Source organism: Clinocottus analis, unplaced genomic scaffold (assembly GCF_023055335.1).
Source record: "Clinocottus analis isolate CAN_PGR_092001 unplaced genomic scaffold, fCliAna1.0.p SCAF_3, whole genome shotgun sequence".
Taxonomy (NCBI): Eukaryota; Metazoa; Chordata; class Actinopteri; order Perciformes; family Cottidae; genus Clinocottus; species Clinocottus analis.
The window spans coordinates 2,732,116-2,751,606 of NW_027176042.1; the positions used below are offsets into that span (position 1 = coordinate 2,732,116).

The 19,491-nt window shown below is 43.1% G+C and overlaps 12 non-coding genes, 10 pseudogenes and 1 gene segment (V, D, J or C); 2 read left to right on the top strand and 21 right to left on the bottom strand.

Moving 5' to 3' along the window:
* Positions 1–19,491, bottom strand: part of LOC137795911 (Ig kappa chain V-III region MOPC 63-like) — a 249,465-nt gene that overhangs the window by 13,235 nt on the left and 216,739 nt on the right. The window contains 1 exon segment of the V gene segment in view: positions 7,566–7,581. Within this exon segment, the coding sequence occupies positions 7,566–7,581 (16 nt within the window).
* Positions 208–279, bottom strand: trnah-gug (transfer RNA histidin (anticodon GUG)). Its single transcript has one exon. It is a non-coding gene; the product is annotated as a tRNA-His (tRNA).
* Positions 2,663–2,734, bottom strand: trnaq-uug (transfer RNA glutamine (anticodon UUG)). The gene has a single exon. It is a non-coding gene; the product is annotated as a tRNA-Gln (tRNA).
* trnaq-cug (transfer RNA glutamine (anticodon CUG)) lies at positions 3,180–3,251 on the bottom strand. The gene has a single exon. It is a non-coding gene; the product is annotated as a tRNA-Gln (tRNA).
* Positions 3,368–3,439, top strand: trnag-ucc (transfer RNA glycine (anticodon UCC)). Its single transcript has one exon. It is a non-coding gene; the product is annotated as a tRNA-Gly (tRNA).
* trnaq-cug (transfer RNA glutamine (anticodon CUG)) lies at positions 3,706–3,777 on the bottom strand. Its single transcript has one exon. It is a non-coding gene; the product is annotated as a tRNA-Gln (tRNA).
* On the bottom strand, positions 4,505–4,613 carry LOC137797797 (5S ribosomal RNA; annotated as a pseudogene).
* On the bottom strand, positions 4,863–4,981 carry LOC137797541 (5S ribosomal RNA; annotated as a pseudogene).
* LOC137797248 (5S ribosomal RNA) lies at positions 5,055–5,173 on the bottom strand. Its single transcript, XR_011078850.1, has one exon. It is a non-coding gene; the product is annotated as a 5S ribosomal RNA (ribosomal RNA).
* On the bottom strand, positions 5,246–5,364 carry LOC137797272 (5S ribosomal RNA). Its single transcript, XR_011078874.1, has one exon. It is a non-coding gene; the product is annotated as a 5S ribosomal RNA (ribosomal RNA).
* Positions 5,439–5,557, bottom strand: LOC137797518 (5S ribosomal RNA; annotated as a pseudogene).
* LOC137797796 (5S ribosomal RNA) lies at positions 5,631–5,749 on the bottom strand (annotated as a pseudogene).
* Positions 5,833–5,951, bottom strand: LOC137797630 (5S ribosomal RNA; annotated as a pseudogene).
* trnaa-ugc (transfer RNA alanine (anticodon UGC)) lies at positions 6,373–6,445 on the top strand. The gene has a single exon. It is a non-coding gene; the product is annotated as a tRNA-Ala (tRNA).
* Positions 6,726–6,807, bottom strand: trnas-gcu (transfer RNA serine (anticodon GCU)). Its single transcript has one exon. It is a non-coding gene; the product is annotated as a tRNA-Ser (tRNA).
* trnaq-cug (transfer RNA glutamine (anticodon CUG)) lies at positions 15,892–15,963 on the bottom strand. Its single transcript has one exon. It is a non-coding gene; the product is annotated as a tRNA-Gln (tRNA).
* LOC137797715 (5S ribosomal RNA) lies at positions 17,339–17,457 on the bottom strand (annotated as a pseudogene).
* On the bottom strand, positions 17,531–17,649 carry LOC137797525 (5S ribosomal RNA; annotated as a pseudogene).
* On the bottom strand, positions 17,896–18,014 carry LOC137797725 (5S ribosomal RNA; annotated as a pseudogene).
* LOC137797584 (5S ribosomal RNA) lies at positions 18,089–18,207 on the bottom strand (annotated as a pseudogene).
* LOC137797758 (5S ribosomal RNA) lies at positions 18,281–18,399 on the bottom strand (annotated as a pseudogene).
* LOC137797013 (5S ribosomal RNA) lies at positions 18,474–18,592 on the bottom strand. The gene has a single exon (XR_011078624.1). It is a non-coding gene; the product is annotated as a 5S ribosomal RNA (ribosomal RNA).
* trnas-gcu (transfer RNA serine (anticodon GCU)) lies at positions 19,207–19,288 on the bottom strand. Its single transcript has one exon. It is a non-coding gene; the product is annotated as a tRNA-Ser (tRNA).

Consider the following 19,491-nt stretch of genomic DNA (forward strand, 5'->3'; position numbering starts at 1 on the left):
TCTGCTGTAAATTTTATGATGTTCCAGCATTTCATGCAAACTGTTGTGAGTTTTATTTGCTGAACAGATGGAGAACTGCGGACTGGTGTAGCCGGAAAGCATAAGGCTTCACGCAGAAAACACGACTGAAGCTGTCAAGTTTGACACTGTGTGAAGTAAAACGAATGCCAGAGTACAACAAGAATAGCTTAAACAACACCAACATGCTGCCGTGACCCGGATTCGAACCGGGGTTGCTGCGACCACAACGCAGAGTACTCACCACTATACGATCACGGCCACATGATTGATACAGTGCTTATCTTTTAACATAAAAGTCAGTTTACACATCATTCAGCCTTTTTACAGCTGTAAATCTACTGGAATTAATAGTTATTAGAGCAGGAACTTTAAAAACTAGCATCAAGCTATATCATCGTTCATGAATTGTTTGAAACTAAGGTGAAACTTCACATGTTCAGAGTAGACGTCAGATGAGTTTTTTTTACAGTGTTATACAGGGACTTGTTGGACCAGGATCAATCTGTGAACAAGCTAAAGAACTGCACGAGCTAGCCAGGGGTCAAAACTAGAATCTTCTGATCCGTAACCCGACGCATTATCCATTGCGCCACTAGCCCTACATTGATACTTTTGCTGTAAATTTCATGATGTTCCAGTATTTCATGCAAACTGTTGTGAGTTTTATTTGCTGAACAGATGGAGAACTCCGGACTGGTGTAGCCGGAAAGCATAAGGCTTCACGCAGAAAACACGACTGAAGCTGTCAAGTTTGACACTGTGTGAAGTAAGACGAATGTCAGAGTACAACAAGAATAGCTTAAACAAGACCAACATCCTGCCGTGACCCGGATTCGAAACAGGGTTGCTGCGACCACAACGCAGAGTACTAACCACTATACGATCACCGCCACATGACTATTTCTTAACGTAAAAACCAGCTCACACATCATTCAGCCTTTTTACAGCTGTAAATCTACTGGAATAATAGTTATTAGAGCAGGAACTTTAAAAACTAGCATCAAGCTATATCATTGTTCAAGAATTGTTTGAAGTTCAGGTTCAACTTCAAATGTTCAGAGGAGACGTCAGATTAGTTTTTTTACAGTGTAATACAGGGACTTGTTGGACCAGTATCAATCTGTGAACAAGCTAAAGAACTGCACGTAAATTTTATGATGTTCCAGTATTTCATGCAAACTGTTGTGAGTTTTATTTGCTGAACAGATGGAGAACTCCGGACTGGTGTAGCCGGAAAGCATAAGGCTTCACGCAGAAAACACGACTGAAGCTGTCAAGTTTGACACTGTGTGAAGTAAGACGAATGTCAGAGTACAACAAGAATAGCTTAAACAACACCAACATGCTGCCGTGACCCGGATTCGGAACGGGGTTGCTGCGACCACAATGCACGGCCACATGATTGACACTGCTTATTTTTTAAAGTAAAAGTCAGTTTACACATCATTCAGCCTTTTTACAGCTGTAAATCTACTGGAATTAATAGTTATTAGAGCAGGAACTTTAAAAACTACCATCAAGCTATATCATAGTTCAAGAATTTATTCAGATAAGGTGCAATTTCAAATGTTCAGAGTAGACGTCAGATAAGTTTTTTCCAGTGATATACAGGGACTTGTTGGACGAGGATCAATCTGTGAACAAGCTAAAGAACTGCACGAGCTGCAGACCTGTTTCTTGTTGTTAGCGGCTGGTTCCCCCTGCGATCTTGCTTCATTTGAGAAGCTGACTGACATAATTGTGACTATCAGACACCAGCAATGAGTTTGAATGTCAGCTAGTATCCCACGTGTCTCATATTCTCGAGTACCACACTGTATTAACCCAAATGTAAACCGGTATCCCCAATGTCAGTCTCGTATTCTAGAGCACCAGGGTTGCGACATTCTAAATGGGCCAAATAAGGGTTTTAACTGAAGGGGTGTCCTTAAGTGTGGGTCCACGGGGTCTGATGGTGAGCCGGGTCAGGGGGTGAGCTCCAGTGGTGGGTCTGGTTCTCAAGGGGTCTCTTAAATCCTGTCGCCCGTTTCCTTATGCTGTGCATTTACAACTTGGGGCATTTTGACACCTGTCCTGCCAGCGGAACGCTCCCCGTCAAGGAATCCTGGTCTTCCGCGTGACAAGCGGAGATACTGTACTCGATACGAAAGAGGATTGATGAACTTGGATTTTGGGTTGGTTTTTCGGGATATACAGGGAATACAAAGAATGATAGCGTGAAAATGTGAAAGCTAAATGCACATTTACTGTCCCTTCTTGTGTTACATTTTAGTTCATTCAATTTTTGTGGAACTATGCTAAGCCCTTTTAGTGCATTGTTGGTATAGTGGCTAGCAGAGCTCCCTTCTAAGTATTTGACCAGGGTTCAATTCCCAGCCAATGAATCTCAATGATAAGTATGTCCTACACATGGTGGCTGAACATTTTAGGGTTACTTTCTTAAATAAACAAAGATTTCTTTCATTGGAAAAAAAAAGTCCTTGAACCGCCGAAAATGTCTTGCGAAAGATCAAAGTTGTGCCTTTAGAAGTACACGCCAAATTTTGTGGCTACTTGCATTGTCTCACTTATCTCGATATCACATTTGAGTTTCACAAAAGCATGGGAAGAACGTGGCAGTTGTTTTCCATGTGCATAATGGAGGTTCCACCGAGACTTGAACTCAGATCACTAGATTCAAAGTCCAAAGTGCTGACCTTTACACCATGGAACCAAGCTCTTTAAGTGCCTTGTTGTGGTTGAAGGTAAATCTGTCAGTTCCCAATGTTACGCACTGACTTACATTTCAGTTCATTTAATTTTTGTGTCATCATGCCAGGCTCTTTTTGTGCATTGTTGGTATAGTGGTGAGCATAGCTGCCTTCCAAGCAGTTGATCTGGGTTTGATTCCCAGCCAATGCATCTCTATGATCAATATGTCCTGGACATGGTGGCTGAACATTTTAGGGTTACTGTCTTAAATAAACAACGTGCTCTTCCATTGGAAAAATAGTGTACTTGGATCGCCGCAAATGTCTTGCAAATGATCAAAGTTGTGCCTTTGGAGGTTGACGCCAAATTTTGTGGCTACTTGCATTGTCTCACTTACCTCCATATCCCATTTGAGTTTCACAACAGCATGGGACCAACGTGGCAGTGGTTTTCCATGTGCATAATGAAGGTTCTACCGAGACTTGAACTCGGATCACTGGATTCAGAGTCCAAAGTGCTGACCATTACACCATGGAACCAAGCTCTTTAGTTTCCTTGTTGTGGTCGAAGGTAAATCTGTCAGTTCCCAATGTTACGCGCTGACTTACATTTCAGTTCATTCAATTTTTGTGTCATCATGCCAGGCTCTTTTTGTGCATTGGTGGTATAGTGGTGAGCATAGCTGCCTTCCAAGCAGTTGACCTGGGTTTGATTCCCAGCCAATGCATCTCTACGATCAGTACGTCCACTTATGTCTGAGACATGGTGAATCAACATTTTAGGGTTACCGTCTTAAATAAACAAAGCCTTCTTTCATTGGAAGAAAAGTCCTTGAACCGCCGAAAATGTCTTGCGAATGATCAAAGTTGTGCCTTTAGAAGTGCACGCCAAACATTTGTGGCTACTTGCATTGTCTGATATATCTCCATATCACATTTGAGTTTCACAACAGTATGGGAACAACGTGACAGTGGTTTTCCTTGTGCATAATGCAGGTTCCACCAAGACTTGAACTTGGATCACTGGATTCAGAGTCCAGAGTGCTCACCATTACACCATGGAACCAAGCACTTTAGTTTGCTAGCCCCTGATGGGCTGGGGGAGGGGGCGTTGGGGGTTTGTGGCTGGTTGATGGGCCTGTGGGGGATGGCGTCAGGACTGCTGCATTGTCTTTCAAAGCGGCAGTAGAAGTCGTTCAGCTCGTCTGCCAGGCGGAGGTCATTCATGGAGTGGGGGGTTTTAGGCTTGTAGTTGCTGATCTGCCTGAGACCTCTCCCGACAGAAGTAGAGTCACTTGCTGAGAGCTGATGTTGCAGTTTCTCAGAGTACAGTCGTTTAGCATCTCTCACCGCCTTACTAAACCTCTATTTTGACTCTGTGAACAAGTCATTGTCCCCACTCCTAAACGCCTGGTCCTTCTGCAAGCGTAGCGTTCTGAGCTCTGGTGTGAAACAGGGTTTGTCGTCGTTGTGGCTCACCCTGGAGCTGGATGGAACATAGCTGTCCTCACAGAAGCTGATGTATGAAGTTACAGCCTCTGTGTACTCATCCAAACTGTTGGTAGCAGTCCTGAAAACGTCCCAGTCAGTGCAGTCCAAGCACGACCGAAGATCCTCCCAAGCCTCACTTGAATTTCCTCAATACAGGTTTGCAGAGTTTTAGTTTCTGCCGGTATGAGGGAATCAGGTGAACCATGGCGAGGTCAGAGTTTCCCAGTGCAGCAGGAGGGACTGCGTGATAAGTCCTGCTGATGGTGGTGAACAGGAGTTTTAAATATTAGGCATCATAAAAATGCTTACCGCACCTGGTATTTCCAGGTGGTCTCCCATCCAAGTACTAACCAAGCCCAACTCTGGTTAGCTTCTGAGATCAGGCGCAATCAGTGGGGTGTGGCCATAAGCTGAAAATGTTGTGGCCAAAGTGAGTTTTATTGACCTGGGGAGAATTGGATGTTTAATTATTAAGCATAAAAAAATCTTACAGCACCCGGTATTCCCAGGCGGTTTCCAATCCAAGTACTAACCAGGCCCACCTCTGCTTACCATCTGAGATCTGGCGCAATCAGTGGGGTGTGGACGTAAGCTGAAAATGTTCCAGCCAAAGTGAGTTTTCTTGACCTGGAGAGAACTGGATTTTTAAGCATACACAAAGGCTTACAGCACCTGGTATTCCCAGGCGGTCTTCCATCCTGGTACTAAACAGGCCCAACTCTGCTTGGCTTCTGAGTTCAGACAAACTCAGGGGCAAACAGTGTGGTGTGGCCGTAAGCTGAAAAGGTTGCGGCAAAAGTGACTTTTATTGACCTGGGGAGAACTGGATTTTTAATTATTAAGCATAGAAAAAGATTATAGCACCTGGTATTCCCAGGAGGTCTCCCATCCAAGTACTGACCAGGCCCAACTCTGCTTAGTTTCTGAGATTGAACGGGATCAGGAGCAATCAGAGTGGTGTGGCCGTAAGCTAGAAAAGAAGTGGCCGAAGAGAGTTTTGTTGATCTGGAGAGAACTGGAGTTTTAATTATTAGGTTAAAAAAAGCCTACGGCACCTGGTATTCCCAGGAGGTCTCCCGTTCAAGTACTGACCAGGCCCAACTTTGCTTAGCTTCCGAGAGCTGACGAGATCAGGCGCAATCAGAGTGGTGTGGCCGTAAGCTGCATAGGAAGCGGACAAGGTGGGTTTTATTGACCTGGAGAGAACTAGAGTGTTTATCATGCGGCATTTAAAAAGGCTTTTAGCACCTGGTATTCCCAGGAGGTCTCCCATCCAAATACTGACTAGGCCCGACTCTGCTTAGCTTCTGAGATCGAACGAGATCAGGCGCAGTCAGAGTGGTGTGGCCGTAAGGTACAAAGGAAGCGGCCAAAGTGAGTTTTATTGATCTGGAGAGAACTGAAGTTGTAATTATTAGGCATAAAAAAGGCCTACAGCACCTGCTCGTCCCAGGAGGTCTCCTTTCGAAATACTGACCAGGCCCAACTCTGCTTAGCTTCTGAGATCTAACCAGATCAGAAGCAATCACAGTGGTGTGGCCGTAAGCAGAAAATGTTGCGGCCAAAGGTAGCTTTATTAACCTGGAGAGAACTGGAGTTTTAATTATTAGGCATAAGTCCTATAAGTCCCAGCTTATAGGACTTGGTATTCCCAGGAGGTCTCCCAATCAAGTACTGACCAGGCCCAACTCTGCTTGGCTTCTGAGATCGAACGAGATCTGGCGCAATCAGAGTGGTGTGGCCGTAAGCTACAAAGGAAGTGGCCAAAGTGAGTTTTATTGATCCCGAGAGTGGTGGTAGAGCGCTTGCTTGGCATGCGAGAGGCAGTGGGATCGATGCCTGCATTCTCCACCTCTCTGAAAGACTTTATTTTCTGATATTGAGGGAAAACAAGTTTGTTGTTTTAATTGTCCTCCGCTAAATGGGCAGGATCAGGGAGCATCTTGTTGCAGTGGCTGCTGGCCTACCCTATCTTCATTGGATCCCAGTGGAGTCCACAAAGTATTTCAAAGATTGCAACTACCAAATGTCACCTTAAAATTCAGTTCTAGGCCATTTTTTGTGTGTTTTTTATTGGCCTGGAAAGTTGAAAAAAGCGTTAAATAGCGGGTAGGAGAATAGGCGGGTAGGAGGAGGCATGGCATGTTGATCCATTGCCCTCTTGTGCAGAGGGGAATTAGCTCAAGTGGTAGAGCGCTTGCTTTGCATGCGAGAGGCAGTGGGATCGATCCCCACATTCTCCAAGTGACTTTGGCTCCTACTCTTATGTGGAAGATTTGGAAGTATGAGCATTATGGGACTTCTTGCACCAGTTGAGCTGAAGACAGCAACCGTGTTTTTATTCCACCAAAACTTGGAGTAGAAACTGTAGTTTAACAAATGAATCATGGAAGAGCAAGACACTTTAGACTTTTCTTGCTTGAAATGAGCAATTCCTAATCTTGCAACTGCATTTTGCTTGGGTCTTGAGCTCAATGGTGCACATTATGCCCATGACATGGCAGACCAAAGCAGAGTGGACTGCGACGAGGATGGGATTCGAACCCACGCGTGCATAGCACAATGGATTAGCAGTCCATCGCCTTAACCACTCGGCCACCTCGTCAGCTCAAGGCCCTTGCGTGAAAGGTCCGATCCAGTTCACCTTCCAAACTGATTATACAGGTCTGGAATGTTTGGAGAAGTGTGACCTGGCGGGGGTAGAGGAGGAGATATAGGCGTCTCTTGCCTGAGACATAAACTACTCTTGGGGAATTAGCTCAAATGGTAGAGCGCTCGCTTAGCATGCGAGAAGTAGCGGGATCGATGCCCGCATTCTCCACCTCTCTGAAAGACTTTATTTTCTGATACTGATGGAAAACAAGTTTGTTGTTTAAAGTGTCCTCCGCAAATTGGGCAGGATCAGGGAGCATCTTGTTGCAGTGGCTGCTGGCCTACCCTATCTTCATTGGATCCCAGTGGAGTCCACAAAGTATTGCAAAGATTGCAACTACCAAATGTCACCATAAAATTCAGTTCCAGGCCATTTTTTGTGTGTTTTTTATGGGCCTGGAAAGTTGAAAAAAGCGTGAAATAGCGGGTAGGAGAATAGGCGGGTAGGAGGAGGCCTGGCACGTTGATCCATTGCCCTCTTGTGCAGAGGGGAATTAGATCAAGTGGTAGAGCGCTTGCTTCACATGCGAGAGGCAGTGGGATTGATGCCCACATTCTCCACCTCTTTGAAAGACTTTCTTTTCTGATATTGAGAGAAAACAAGTTTGTTGTTTAAAGTGCCGTCCGCTAATTGGGGAGGATCAGGGCCCATGTTGTCGCAATGGCTGCTCAGACTTAAACCTTCCAAAGTGATTATACCGGTCCGGAATGTTTGGAGCAGTGTGAACTGGCGGGGGTAGAGGAGGAGATATAGGCGGCTCTTCCCTGAGCCTTAAACCAATTGTGGGGAATTAGCTCAAATGGTAGAGCGCTTGCTTAGCATGCGAGAAGTAGCGGGATCGATGCCCGCATTCTCCACCTCTTTGAAATACTTTGTTTTCTGATATTGAGAGGAAACAAGTTTGTTGTTTAAAGTGTCGTCCGCTAATTGGGGAGGATCGGAATTCGGAAGAATTCGCGGTGCTTTTGGTCTGACCGTGTAACCCATGGCTAACGCTAGCATAGCGGCTAACGCTGATTTAGTTACCTCGCTAGCTAGCTTACTAGTCTAAAGTCAGCAGTGTTACATCAAGCCAACTAGTAACCGAACGTAACTACTTTGTCAGTGAGCGAACTAGTTCGTTTGATAACTGACGGAGTCGTTTAGCTAACTCATTTGTCCGTTAAAATGCTTAGTCAGCGTTAGCTGCTATGGTCATGTTAGTCACGACCTATAACCTACAGGGGAAATATTTCACTCTTCCGTTTATGTTTAAATTCTGTATGAATTCGGTATGAGTTACAAACCAATTCAAATGTATTTTTCAAACGCTAAAGCTGTATTTATACCATGTAAATCATTCCCAGTTAGCAGACGGGCTCAACTATACTTACCGGGAGACTTTGAGAGAATGAACGGAGCAGCGCAGCAGTCTCCAGGTTACAGGTCACAGAGGCATTCAGGGTCACTCGGAAATTCGGTTTTGAAACGCAAATTGTTTTTTTCTTCTTCTTAGATACTACACGTACAGTACCACACCAACCACAACGTTTGATTCAGAGTCAACTATCGTAATTCATTATTAATAAAAACCCACATATCCTTCAAAAGTAGAGGTACCGACAGAGAAAGAGGGAGACAGAGAGAGGGGGGAGGAGGCAAAGACAGATAAATAACACACACTACATGTTCAATTTCATCAGATTAAAGTTCTTGTGTTTTTGTGTATAATACATGTTTATGTGAAAATTGTCGGCTTCGTTTCAAACGCCTGTTCAATACCCATTAGAAACGAAAAAGGCCAGGGCTCTCAAGTGTCACGCATTGAGCGTGACTGTCTCGCATTTCGGGCTTAAATCACGCCCTCCCGCCACACATCGTATTTCTCACGCTGAAAAAAAACCCAGGCTATTTAATGTGCCACAGTGCGCAGACATGACCTGGTTGTGCTGCCGTCAGTACGGAGGAATCAAGCTTACCCCCCCCCCCATCCCCCCGTGAGGAGCCACTCATCAGCCAATCACAAAAACATATATTTTGTATCCAGGTAAGATGTAATGACAGGCGGGACAGGAGCCGTCCGGCGGCGCGTATTTGTTGTCGTTATGGTGTGTCATGTTGCGTCGGGTTGGGGTGGGGAGGTGGGGGGGATGTATTCCCCCCCCTGTCAAGGGGGGGGGATACATGCCACGCTTGCCTGTCATCAAAACTTGAGAGCCCTGCTTTAAGGTTATTATTATATTGCTGTAGATGTCCATTATTGATATATTAATTCAAATACACTTATAGAGCTTCAAATATACTGCAAAAGAAAAGTATATTTTGTGGGTTGTATTCAGATTTATACAAGCTGTGAGAAAGTGAGAAGAGAAAGTGAGAAGATACGAAGCGTTGTTTAGTCTGGAAAGTGTTCTTCACGTGTGACGATGGACACATGAAGCAGGATACAAATGGGTTCCCATATCAAACACCTGGTTCACTGGTTTGAAGTTTGAAATGTGTACGCTGTGAACAGGTGTGCGCGTGCGATAAAAATGATCAATTTATCGACCGAGGCTATTTCTAGACATCAAATGATGCCGATTAATCAAGTGTATTTTTGCGACAGAAACAGGTATAATTTTATTCATAATGCAGAATTTTAAATTATAACATTAATGACAACTAGGTTTCCTGCCTCATGCAGTTGTCCGACCGGGCAAGTGAAAAAACAAATATAATATCTATTAGGGGTAATAAAAAGATCGGGAGATCGGCATTATAGTTTCTAAACTAAAGTTACGCTCTTATTTCTAAATCAGCTTTAACACGTCTGACCAACTGCTCGGTTAAAAATCAAGTTTAGTCCTCCCTCCCCTCATCCTCTGAACCCCGATGTCATGACAACGACCTGTGCCCAGCCCTAACGTTGCCATGGCAACCAGAGAAAGAAGAAGAAGCTTCTAGAAGCGGGAAAACTTCATTCCAACCTCAATTACCAAGTAAGGTGAGTTCTGCTGTTCTTATGAAAACGTGATAATACCACTCATAAAGCAGTTTATTGTTAATTTTTGACTCGAGACTAGAAACTTTTTTAAAAACGTTTTAAAATCAAACTTGGTAAAGAATTAATTAAGCTAGGGTTAAGTGAAGAGACTGAAAGTAGGTAACGGTATATACATGTCAAACGTGTCAATGTCAAACGATTTTGACATTTGCTTAGGGTCACCTAAGCAAATGTATATTTGAATGTTTTTTAAATTAAAAAAATGTATAGCCTAAAATATACAGTCAATAAATACATGGACCTATTGAATAATACAGAAAATTAAGAAATCTCTACATAGTGAAGGCTTTCTATAACGTTGTCTATTTCTATATTTCAGAATGTCACTTCAATCCGTAATTAGCACTCGACCACAGGGGCCATACCAGCGTCTGCCACCCCTACACTTCAAGGTGGTTGGCATAAAATCCCAGCCACGGGTGGTGAGCTGGGATTTCAACGGGGCTGTCGTAAGACCTCGCACCACCAAAAACAATGGTATGATGGCTATTTCCGACGGGGCGTCGGTTACAAAAGTAACCCTCTTCGAGGACCTTAAAGGAAAAGTGAAGGAGGGAATATGCTACGTGGCTCGGGGATACGGCCTGCAGGGCTCCTCTCCCCCGTATCATATAAATGTTACACGGGACACAGCCTTCTACCGCTCTGCGGACCTCGCGGTGTCCGCAGAGCTAGGAGAGGAGGCCAACCAGCTCCTGACTCCCCGATCTCCCCTCACCCCCCTCAGTGCATGCCAGGAGTCGCTGGGACTCCTGACGGTGGAGGGGGAGGTGATTGAGGTAAGTAATTTTATGTCCGACAGGAATGCGATGTGTAAACAAATGTTTAGTATATTCTTGGAGAATAAAAAGATTATTAAATATGTTTTTGTTTTTTTTATGAAATGTGAAAACTAACACACAAATCCACCTCGTTCAGGTCTCTGCTGTGAGGCCAGTCGTGGTGGGGAGGGACACGGTCCCCCTGCTTAATGTCACGCTTAAGCAGGTAGGTTATTTATTACTAAAGGTCCGTGGGCAACTTGGCATATTGTCAGCACTGTAAATACTATTTGTTTATGTTTTTATGCACAGGGGGAGACCGAGGTTGCCTTGGTGTTATGGAGGGAGGCCGCCATGACAAAGGTCATCATTGGGACCACGTTGAGGGTCTCGCAAATGAAGGGGTCCGAGGGGGATTATGGATTTAAGCTGCAGTCCACACAGAACACAGTCATTGAAGTATGTCTAGGTTTTGCTAATTTTTTCTTCTGTTTAATTATTCATTGACACATTTTTATTTTATTTTAGAGAGCAGTAGATTTGTATTTTAGGAGTGCCCTGTCAGCATGTATTGCTACACAATCCCATTTTCAAAATGTACAGGAAAATGATGATGACGAGGATGGGAATAATACTTAATCAATTTAACAATCAATACAATTGATTTTCAAAGCAAGCGCTGGACCAGAGATGTTGTCGTATATGCTCTCAGTTATGTTGAATCATTTTAGTATTATGACATTATGCTGTCTTTCATCAGGTGTTAAGCTGCAGGAGGCTGGAGGTGATCGGCGCCTACGGTGTCATAGACGTGGAGGACAGTCCGGGAATATTGGAGCTTCTCCTGGCCGATAACCGGACTGTCCTCATTCACGAGGACAAGTGGGCGCCGATCGCCTCGGCGATGAAGAAGGTGCCGATCAACGTGAGGATTGCTTTGACAGGCAACAAAGTGGAGAGCATCGAGGCTGTGGAGGGGGAGGAGGGAAAGGAGGACTAACTGTTGTTGTTTTTAAATTAATTAATATTCAATTCTTAAAATTAATGTTGTTTTTTATTCATAAATTAATTGTAATAATAATATAACGTGTTTTTTAAAAATTAATTAATGTTCAATTCTTAAAATTAATGTTGTTTTTTATTCATAAATTAATCGTAATAATAATATAACGTGTTTTTTTAAATTAATTAATGTTCAATTCTTAAGATTAATGTTGTTTTATATTCATAAATTAATTGTAATAATAATATAACGTGTTTTTTAATTAATTAATGTTCAATTCTTAAAATTAATGTTGTTTTATAGTCATAAATTAATTGTAATAATAATAATATAACGTGTTTGTGTTCTTTTGCTATATTGTGTCAAATTAAATATATTTTTTAATCATAATCATAATCATTTGTGTTTTTGTGTATAATACATGTTTATGTGAAAATTGTCGGGTTCGTTTCAAACGCCTGTTAAATACCCATTAGAAACGAATAAGGCTATTATTATAGTGCTGTATTTGTTCATTACTGATACATCCTTTCATTTACACTTATAGAGCTTCAAATTTACTATTAATATTAACTCGGAGGAAGTCCTTTACCGTTATATATTTGTTTTTTAGAGCAATGATGTTCTCGGGTCCCCCGCGACCCTAGTGAGGATAAGCGGTTCAGATAATGGATAGATGGATGTACCCAGGTCAATGTGACAGTCAGTCAGTCAGTGTCTGAGTCAGTATTATAGATCCTATAGTACCATATTTATAAGGAGAGACATGAAAGAAACTCTTACTTTAGTGTTCCCGGGCCAATAAAGGTTTATTTTTGGGAGAGCTGATTTAGAAATAAGGGCGTAACTTTAGTTTAGTTTTTAGCTCTTATTTCTAAATCAGCTTTAACACGTCTGGCCAACTGCTCGGTTAAAAATCAAATTCAGTCCTCCCTCCCCTCTGCCTCTGAACCCCGATGTCATGCCAACGACCTGTGCCCAGCCCTGGCGCTGCCATGGCAACCAGAGAACGAAGAAGAAGCTCCCAGGAGCGGGAAAACTTCAAGTGGGAATAGAAGAATTGTTTAGTCTGGAAAGTGCGGCGTGGGGCACATGAATCCGAATAGAGACGGCTTGCCATCGCAAAGACCTGCTTTTTTTATTTGAAGTTTAAAAATGTGTACAACTTTATGGGGCCGTGAACAGGTGTGTGCGTGCGCCCGGTGTGTGCGTGTGCGTGTGTGTGTGTGTGTGTGTGTGTGTGGGGGGGGGGGGGGGGGGGGGGAGGGGGGGTGAGAGAGAGTGAGAGAGATGGGGGGAGGGAGAGAGAGAGAGAGAGAGAGAGAGAGAGAGAGAGAGAGAGAGAGAGAGAGAGAGAGAGAGAGAGAAAGAGAGAGAGAGCTTAAAAATGGTTAAACAGGGAGGAAACAAGGAAATGGTCTAAACTTGACACTTCTGACCCCTTGTAGCCTCCACTTTCAGGTGCAACTACCTGATTAAATAATTAGCTGTATTTTTGCGACATCAACAGGTATAACTATATTCTAAAGCATAATGTTGATTTTTCAATTATACTATGAATGACAACTGGGTTTCCTGCCTCGTGTTGCCCAATCTGGCAAGTGAAAAATAAATATGATATGTATTAGGGGTAATAAAAAAGATCGGGAGATTGGCATTAATGCGCTATAGTCTCCGCTCACTTCGTTGAAATCGACAACGTTAACCGGTAACGTTGTTCTCTCTCCGTCATTAGACGGTTGGCACCTGCTTAGCTCATAACTAACTTAATCAGAGAGGTATCTATTATCTATCTGCCTTAGACACCACGGGGTCTCCGCGACGTCGTCCTGTTTAGAAAAGGAGCCAATGTACCAGGTTCATTCAATTCAACTGTGATGCGTTCAAGATTCAAGATCAAAATAGTAAAAATGGGAATTGGCCGAAGGTTAATGTGATCATGATGTGCTAGAATAGGTGTGTGTTTGTTTGCACGAGGGACGTTTTTGTTCTGAAGAGAGAGGATGAGAGAGAGAGAGAGAGAGAGAGAGAGAGAGAGAGAGAGAGAGAGAGAGAGCTTAAAAAAGCTGAATACATATGAAAACAGCTGAATATATAAGAAAATAACAAAACAGCTGAATATATATGAAAATAGTGGAATATATATGAACATATATAGAAAACTACCTGATGAAAAGTGTTGAACGTTTTATCAACATTTGACATTTGAAATTGTGTCTCTTGCTGAACATATGAAGAACGTGTAAACATTTGAAGTTGAAGATGATTTGACAGAAGAAAGCATTAAACTGAACTGTTGAAAATCCTTGTTGTTTAAATGTATAATTGGAAAAGTTGAAAGGAAAACTGCATCATCTATATACTGAACATAGTGAAATATTGTTGAGTAAAGCTTAAAAAAGCTGAATATATTTGAAAACAACAAAACAGCTGAATATATATATGAAAATAGTGGAATATATACATGAACAGATCAAGTGAGAGAGACAGAGAGACAGAGAGAGAAGTCCTGTGTGTGTGTGCGTGTGTAAGTGTCTGTGTGTCTGTTAAACTGCCCTCATTCCAAGGGTTGCCATGGTGATGAATTCAAACATCGGCAGTTACAATTACTAACTGCCGATGATTATATGGAGTCAATGCTGGCAAACACCTATCCAAAAATCACCCAAAAAACATACTTAAAAAGCCCCGATTGCTTCGATATCGCATATGGAGCGTTAGGAAGACTTGATGAACAGATACTGTGACTGGTGAGTCTGTACGATAAAACATGTGTCTGTACGGGCGATTTACAAATCAGGTACGAGCTTCAGGGGAGACGTGGCTTTGGAGGGAGATTTAACATTGAAGCGGATGGCAGAGCGAGGTGGACTTGCTCTCACATTCAGTCCGATTACGAGACGTCTGAATCTGTTGGATTCCTATCGACCGCAGTTTATGACAGAAGACAAGATTTCCAACGTTTTGAGCTATAAATTATGCCCAAAGAGTACACGGTACGGAGTTTACGGCAAATTTTAAAAAAAAAAATCTTCAAGATCTGACGTGGGTCTGCCCTCTAACATGACATCACGTGCTCTGAGCTCCGCAACACACACTCATGCAAAAGAGAGAAAAGGCGGCAAAAAAACATAAAACTAAAACGCTGACAATTATGACAGTATAAAATATATCAATAAGAAAAGTCAATCGGTAATAGCTGAAAGTTTTGGCAACATTTTAAACTTGGAACGGTGTCTCTAGCTGAAAGCATGGCAGAGCCTTAAGCTTTAGGAGTTGAAGAAGTTTAAGCGGATTTTAAAACGTTTTTCCATTGGAAACCATTCATTTTTATTTTCATAAAAAGTTTAATAATTTAAATATTTGAAAAAATATGAAAAATGTAAAAGTGTAGAATAATAGCTGAACGTTTTGTCAACATTTGAAATTTGAAATTGTGTCTCTAGCTGAACGTATGAAGAACCTGTAAAAGTTTGAAGTTGAAGATGATTTGAAGATTTCCCCATTGGGTCACATTTTTAAAAAAATCATAAAAAGTTTAATAATTTAAAAATTTGAAAAGTCTGAAATTTGAAAAGGAAGTTGCAATCGTGTGCTTAAGAAGCTGAATATTGGAATAATTGAACTTTTTTCTGTAGCTGAAAATATAAAGGAGCTGAAGAGGTCCAAAATACGTACGGAAGAAATAGAATAATAATAATAATAATAATAATAATAATAATAATAATAATAATAATAAGTTTTTTAAAGATTCGAAGAGCAATAGTTGGAATGCTCGAAGCATTCCAACTAATAATAATAATAAGTTTTTTAAAGATTCGAAGAGCAATAGTTGGAATGCTCAAAGCATTCCAACTAATAAGTTTTTTAAAGATTCGAAGAACAATAGTTGGAATGCTCGAAGCATTCCAACTAATAAGTTTTTTAAAGATTCGAAGAACAATAGTTGGAATGCTCGAAGCATTCCAACTAATAATAAGCCCGCAGGAGAACATGAAGTGTGCTTGCAGCATGGGGTCTATGACCCCATGCGGCTGAAGCCACACTTAATAAACAACGTGCTCTTCCATTGGAAAAATAGTGTACTTGGATCGCCGCAAATGTCTTGCGAATGATCAAAGTTGTGCCTTTGGAGGTTGACGCCAAATTTTGTGGCTACTTGCATTGTCTCACTTATCTCCATATCCCATTTGAGTTTCACAAGAGCATGGGAACAACGTGGCAGTTGTTTTCCATGTGCATAATGAAGGTTCCACCGAGACTTGAACTCGGATCACTGGATTCAGAGTTCAAAGTGCTGACCATTACACCATAGAACCAAGCTCTTTAGTTTCCTTGTTGTGGTTGAAGCTAAATCTGTCAGTTCCCAATGTTACGCGCTGACTTACATTTCAGTTCATTAAATTTTTGTGTCATCATGCCAGGCTCTTTTTGTGCATTGGTGGTATAATGGTGAGCATAGCTGCCTTCTAAGCAATTGACCTGGGTTTGATTCCTAGCCAATGCATCTCTACGATCAATATGTCCTGGACATGGTGGCTGAACATTTTAGGGTTACTGTCTTAAATAAACAACGTGTTCTTAGATTGGAAAAATAGTGTACATGGATCATCGCGAAAGATCAACGTTGTGCTTTTGGAGGTTGAAGCCAAATTTTGTGGCTACTAGCATTGTCTCACTTATCTCTATATCACATTTGAGTTTCACAACAGCATGGGAACAACGTGGCAGTTGTTTTCCATGTGCATAATGAAGGTTCTGACCATTACACCATGGAACCAAGCACTTTTGTTTGCTAGCCCCTGATGGGCTGGGGGAGGGGGCGTTGGGGGTTTGTGGCTGGATGATGGGCCTGTGGGGGATGGCGTCAGGACTGCTGCATTGTCTTTCAAAGCGGCAGTAGAAGTCGTTCAGCTCGTCTGCCAGGCGGAGGTCATTCATGGAGTGGGGGGTTTTAGGCTTGTAGTTGGTGATCTGCCTGAGACCTCTTCCGACAGAAGTAGAGTCACTTGCTGAGAGCTGATGTTGCAGTTTCTCAGAGTACAGTCGTTTAGCATCTCTCACCGCCTTACTAAACCTGTATTTTGACTCTGTGAACAAGTCATTGTCCCCACTCCTAAACGCCTGGTCCTTCTGCAAGCGTAGCGTTCTGAGCTCTGGTGTGAACCAGGGTTTGTCGTCGTTGTGGCTCACCCTGGAGCTGGATGGAACATAGCTGTCCTCACAGAAGCTGATGTATGAAGTTACAGCCTCTGTGTACTCATCCAAACTGTTGGTAGCAGTCCTGAAAACGTCCCAGTCAGTGCAGTCCAAGCACGACCGAAGATCCTCCCAAGCCTCACTGGTCCACTTCTTGAATTTCCTCAATACAGGTTTGCAGAGTTTTAGTTTCTGCCGGTATGAGGGAATCAGGTGAACCATGGCGAGGTCAGAGTTTCCCAGTGCAGCACGAGGGACTGCGTGATAAGTCCTGCTGATGGTGGTGAACAGGAGTTTTAAATATTAGGCATCATAAAAATGCTTACCGCACCAGATATTCCCAGGTGGTCTCCCATCTAAGTACTAACCAAGCCCAACTCTGGTTAGCTTCTAAGATCTGGCGCAATCAGTGGGGTGTGGACGTAAGCTGAAAATGTTCCAACCAAAGTGAGTTTTCTTGACCTGGAGAGAACTGGATTTTTAAGCATACACAAAGGCTTATAGCACCTGGTATTCCCAGGCGGTCTTCCATCCAGGTACTAAACAGGCCCAACTCTGCTTAGCTACTGAGTTCACACAAACTCAGGGGCAAACAGTGTGGTGTGGCCGTAAGCTGAAAAGGTTGCGGCAAAAGTGACTTTTATTGACCTGGGGAGAACTGGATTTTTAATTATTAAGCATAGAAAAAGATTATAGCACCTGGTATTCCCAGGAGGTCTCCCACCCAAGTACTGGCCAAGCCCAACTCCGCTTAACTTCTCAGAGCTGACGAGATCAGGCGCAATCAGAGTGGTGTGGCCGTAAGCTGCATAGGAAGCGGACAAGGTGACTTTTATTGACCTGGAGAGAACTAGAGTGTCTCTTATTCGTTATTTAAAAAAGCTTATAGGACCTGGTATTCCCAGGATGTCTCCCACCCAAGTACAACTCCGCTTAACTTCCGAGATCAGGCGCAATCAGAGTGGTGTGGCCGTAAGCTGCATAGGAGCCGGACAAGGTGAGTTTTATTGACCTGGAGAGAACGAGAGTGTTTGTTATTCGGCATTTAAAAAAGCTTCTAGCAACTGGTATTCCCAGGAGGTTTCCCATCCAAGTACTGACCAGGCCCAACTCTGCTTAGTTTCTGAGATTGAACAGGATCAGGAGCAATCAGAGTGGTGTGGCCGTAAGCTAGAAAAGAAGTGGCCGAAGAGAGTTTTGTTGACCTGGAGAGAACTATAGTGTTTATTATTCAGCATCTAAAAAAGCTTATAGCACCTGGTATTCCCAGCAGGTCTCCCATGCAAGTACTGAGTAGGCCCGACTCTGCTTAGCTTCTGAGATCGAACGAGATCAGGCGCAATCAGAGTGGTGTGGCCGTAAGGTACAAAGGAAGCGGCCAAAGTCAGTTTTATTGATCTGGAGAGAACTGAAGTTGTAATTATTAGGCATAAAAAAGGCCTACAGCACCTGCTCGTCCCAGGAGGTCTCCTTTCGAAATACTGACCAGGCCCAACTCTGCTTAGCTTCTGAGATCTAACGAGATCAGGCGCAATCAGAGTTGTGTGGCTGTAAGTCACAAAGGAAGCGGCCAAAGTGAGTTTTATTGACCTGGAGAGAACTAGCGTGTTTATTGTTCGGCATTTAAAATAGCTTATAGCACCTGGTATTCCCAGGAGGTCTCCCAATCAAGTACTGACCAGGCCCAACTCTGCTTAGCTTCTGAGATCGAACGAGATCTGGCGCAATCAGAGTGGTGTGGCCGTAAGCTACAAAGGAAGTGGCCAAAGTGAGTTTTATTGATCCCGAGAGTCGTGCTAGAGCGCTTGCTTGGCATGCGAGAGGCAGTGGGATCGATGCCTGCATTCTCCACCTCTCTGAAAGACTTTATTTTCTGATATTGAGGGAAAACAAGTTTGTTGTTTTAATTGTCCTCCGCTAATTGGGCAGGATCAGGGAGCATCTTGTTGCAGTGGCTGCTGGCCTACCCTATCGTCATTGGATCCCAGTGGAGTCCACAAAGTGCAGAGGGGAATTAGCTCAAGTGGTAGAGCGCTTGCTTTGCATGCGAGAGGCAGTGGGATCGATGCCCACATTCTCCAAGTAACTTTGGCTCCTACTCTTATTTGGAAGTATGAGCATTATGGGACTTCTTGCACCAGTTGAGCTGAAGACAGCAACCGCATTTTTATTCCACCAAAACTTGGAGTAGAAACAGTAGAATCACTGTTGTTTAACAAATGAATCATGGAAGAGCAAGACATTTTAGACTTTTCTTGCTTAAAATAAGCAATTTCTAATCTTGATATTGCATTTTGCTTGGGTCTTGAGCTCAATGGTGCACATTATGCCCATGAGATGGCAGACCAAAGCAAAGTGGACTGTGACAAGGATGGGATTTGAACCCACGCGTGCATAGCACAATGGATTAGCAGTCCATCGCCTTAACCACTCAGCCACCTCGTCGTCTCAAGGCCCTTGCGTGACGGTCCGATGCAGTTCAGCTTCCAAACTGATTATACAGGTCTGGAATGTTTGGAAAAGTGTGACCTTGCGGGGGTAGAGGATGAGATATAGGTGTCTCTTGCCTAAGCCGTAAACTACTCTTGGGGAATTAGCTCAAATGGTAGAGCGCTCGCTTAGCATGCGAGAAGTAGCGGGATCGATGC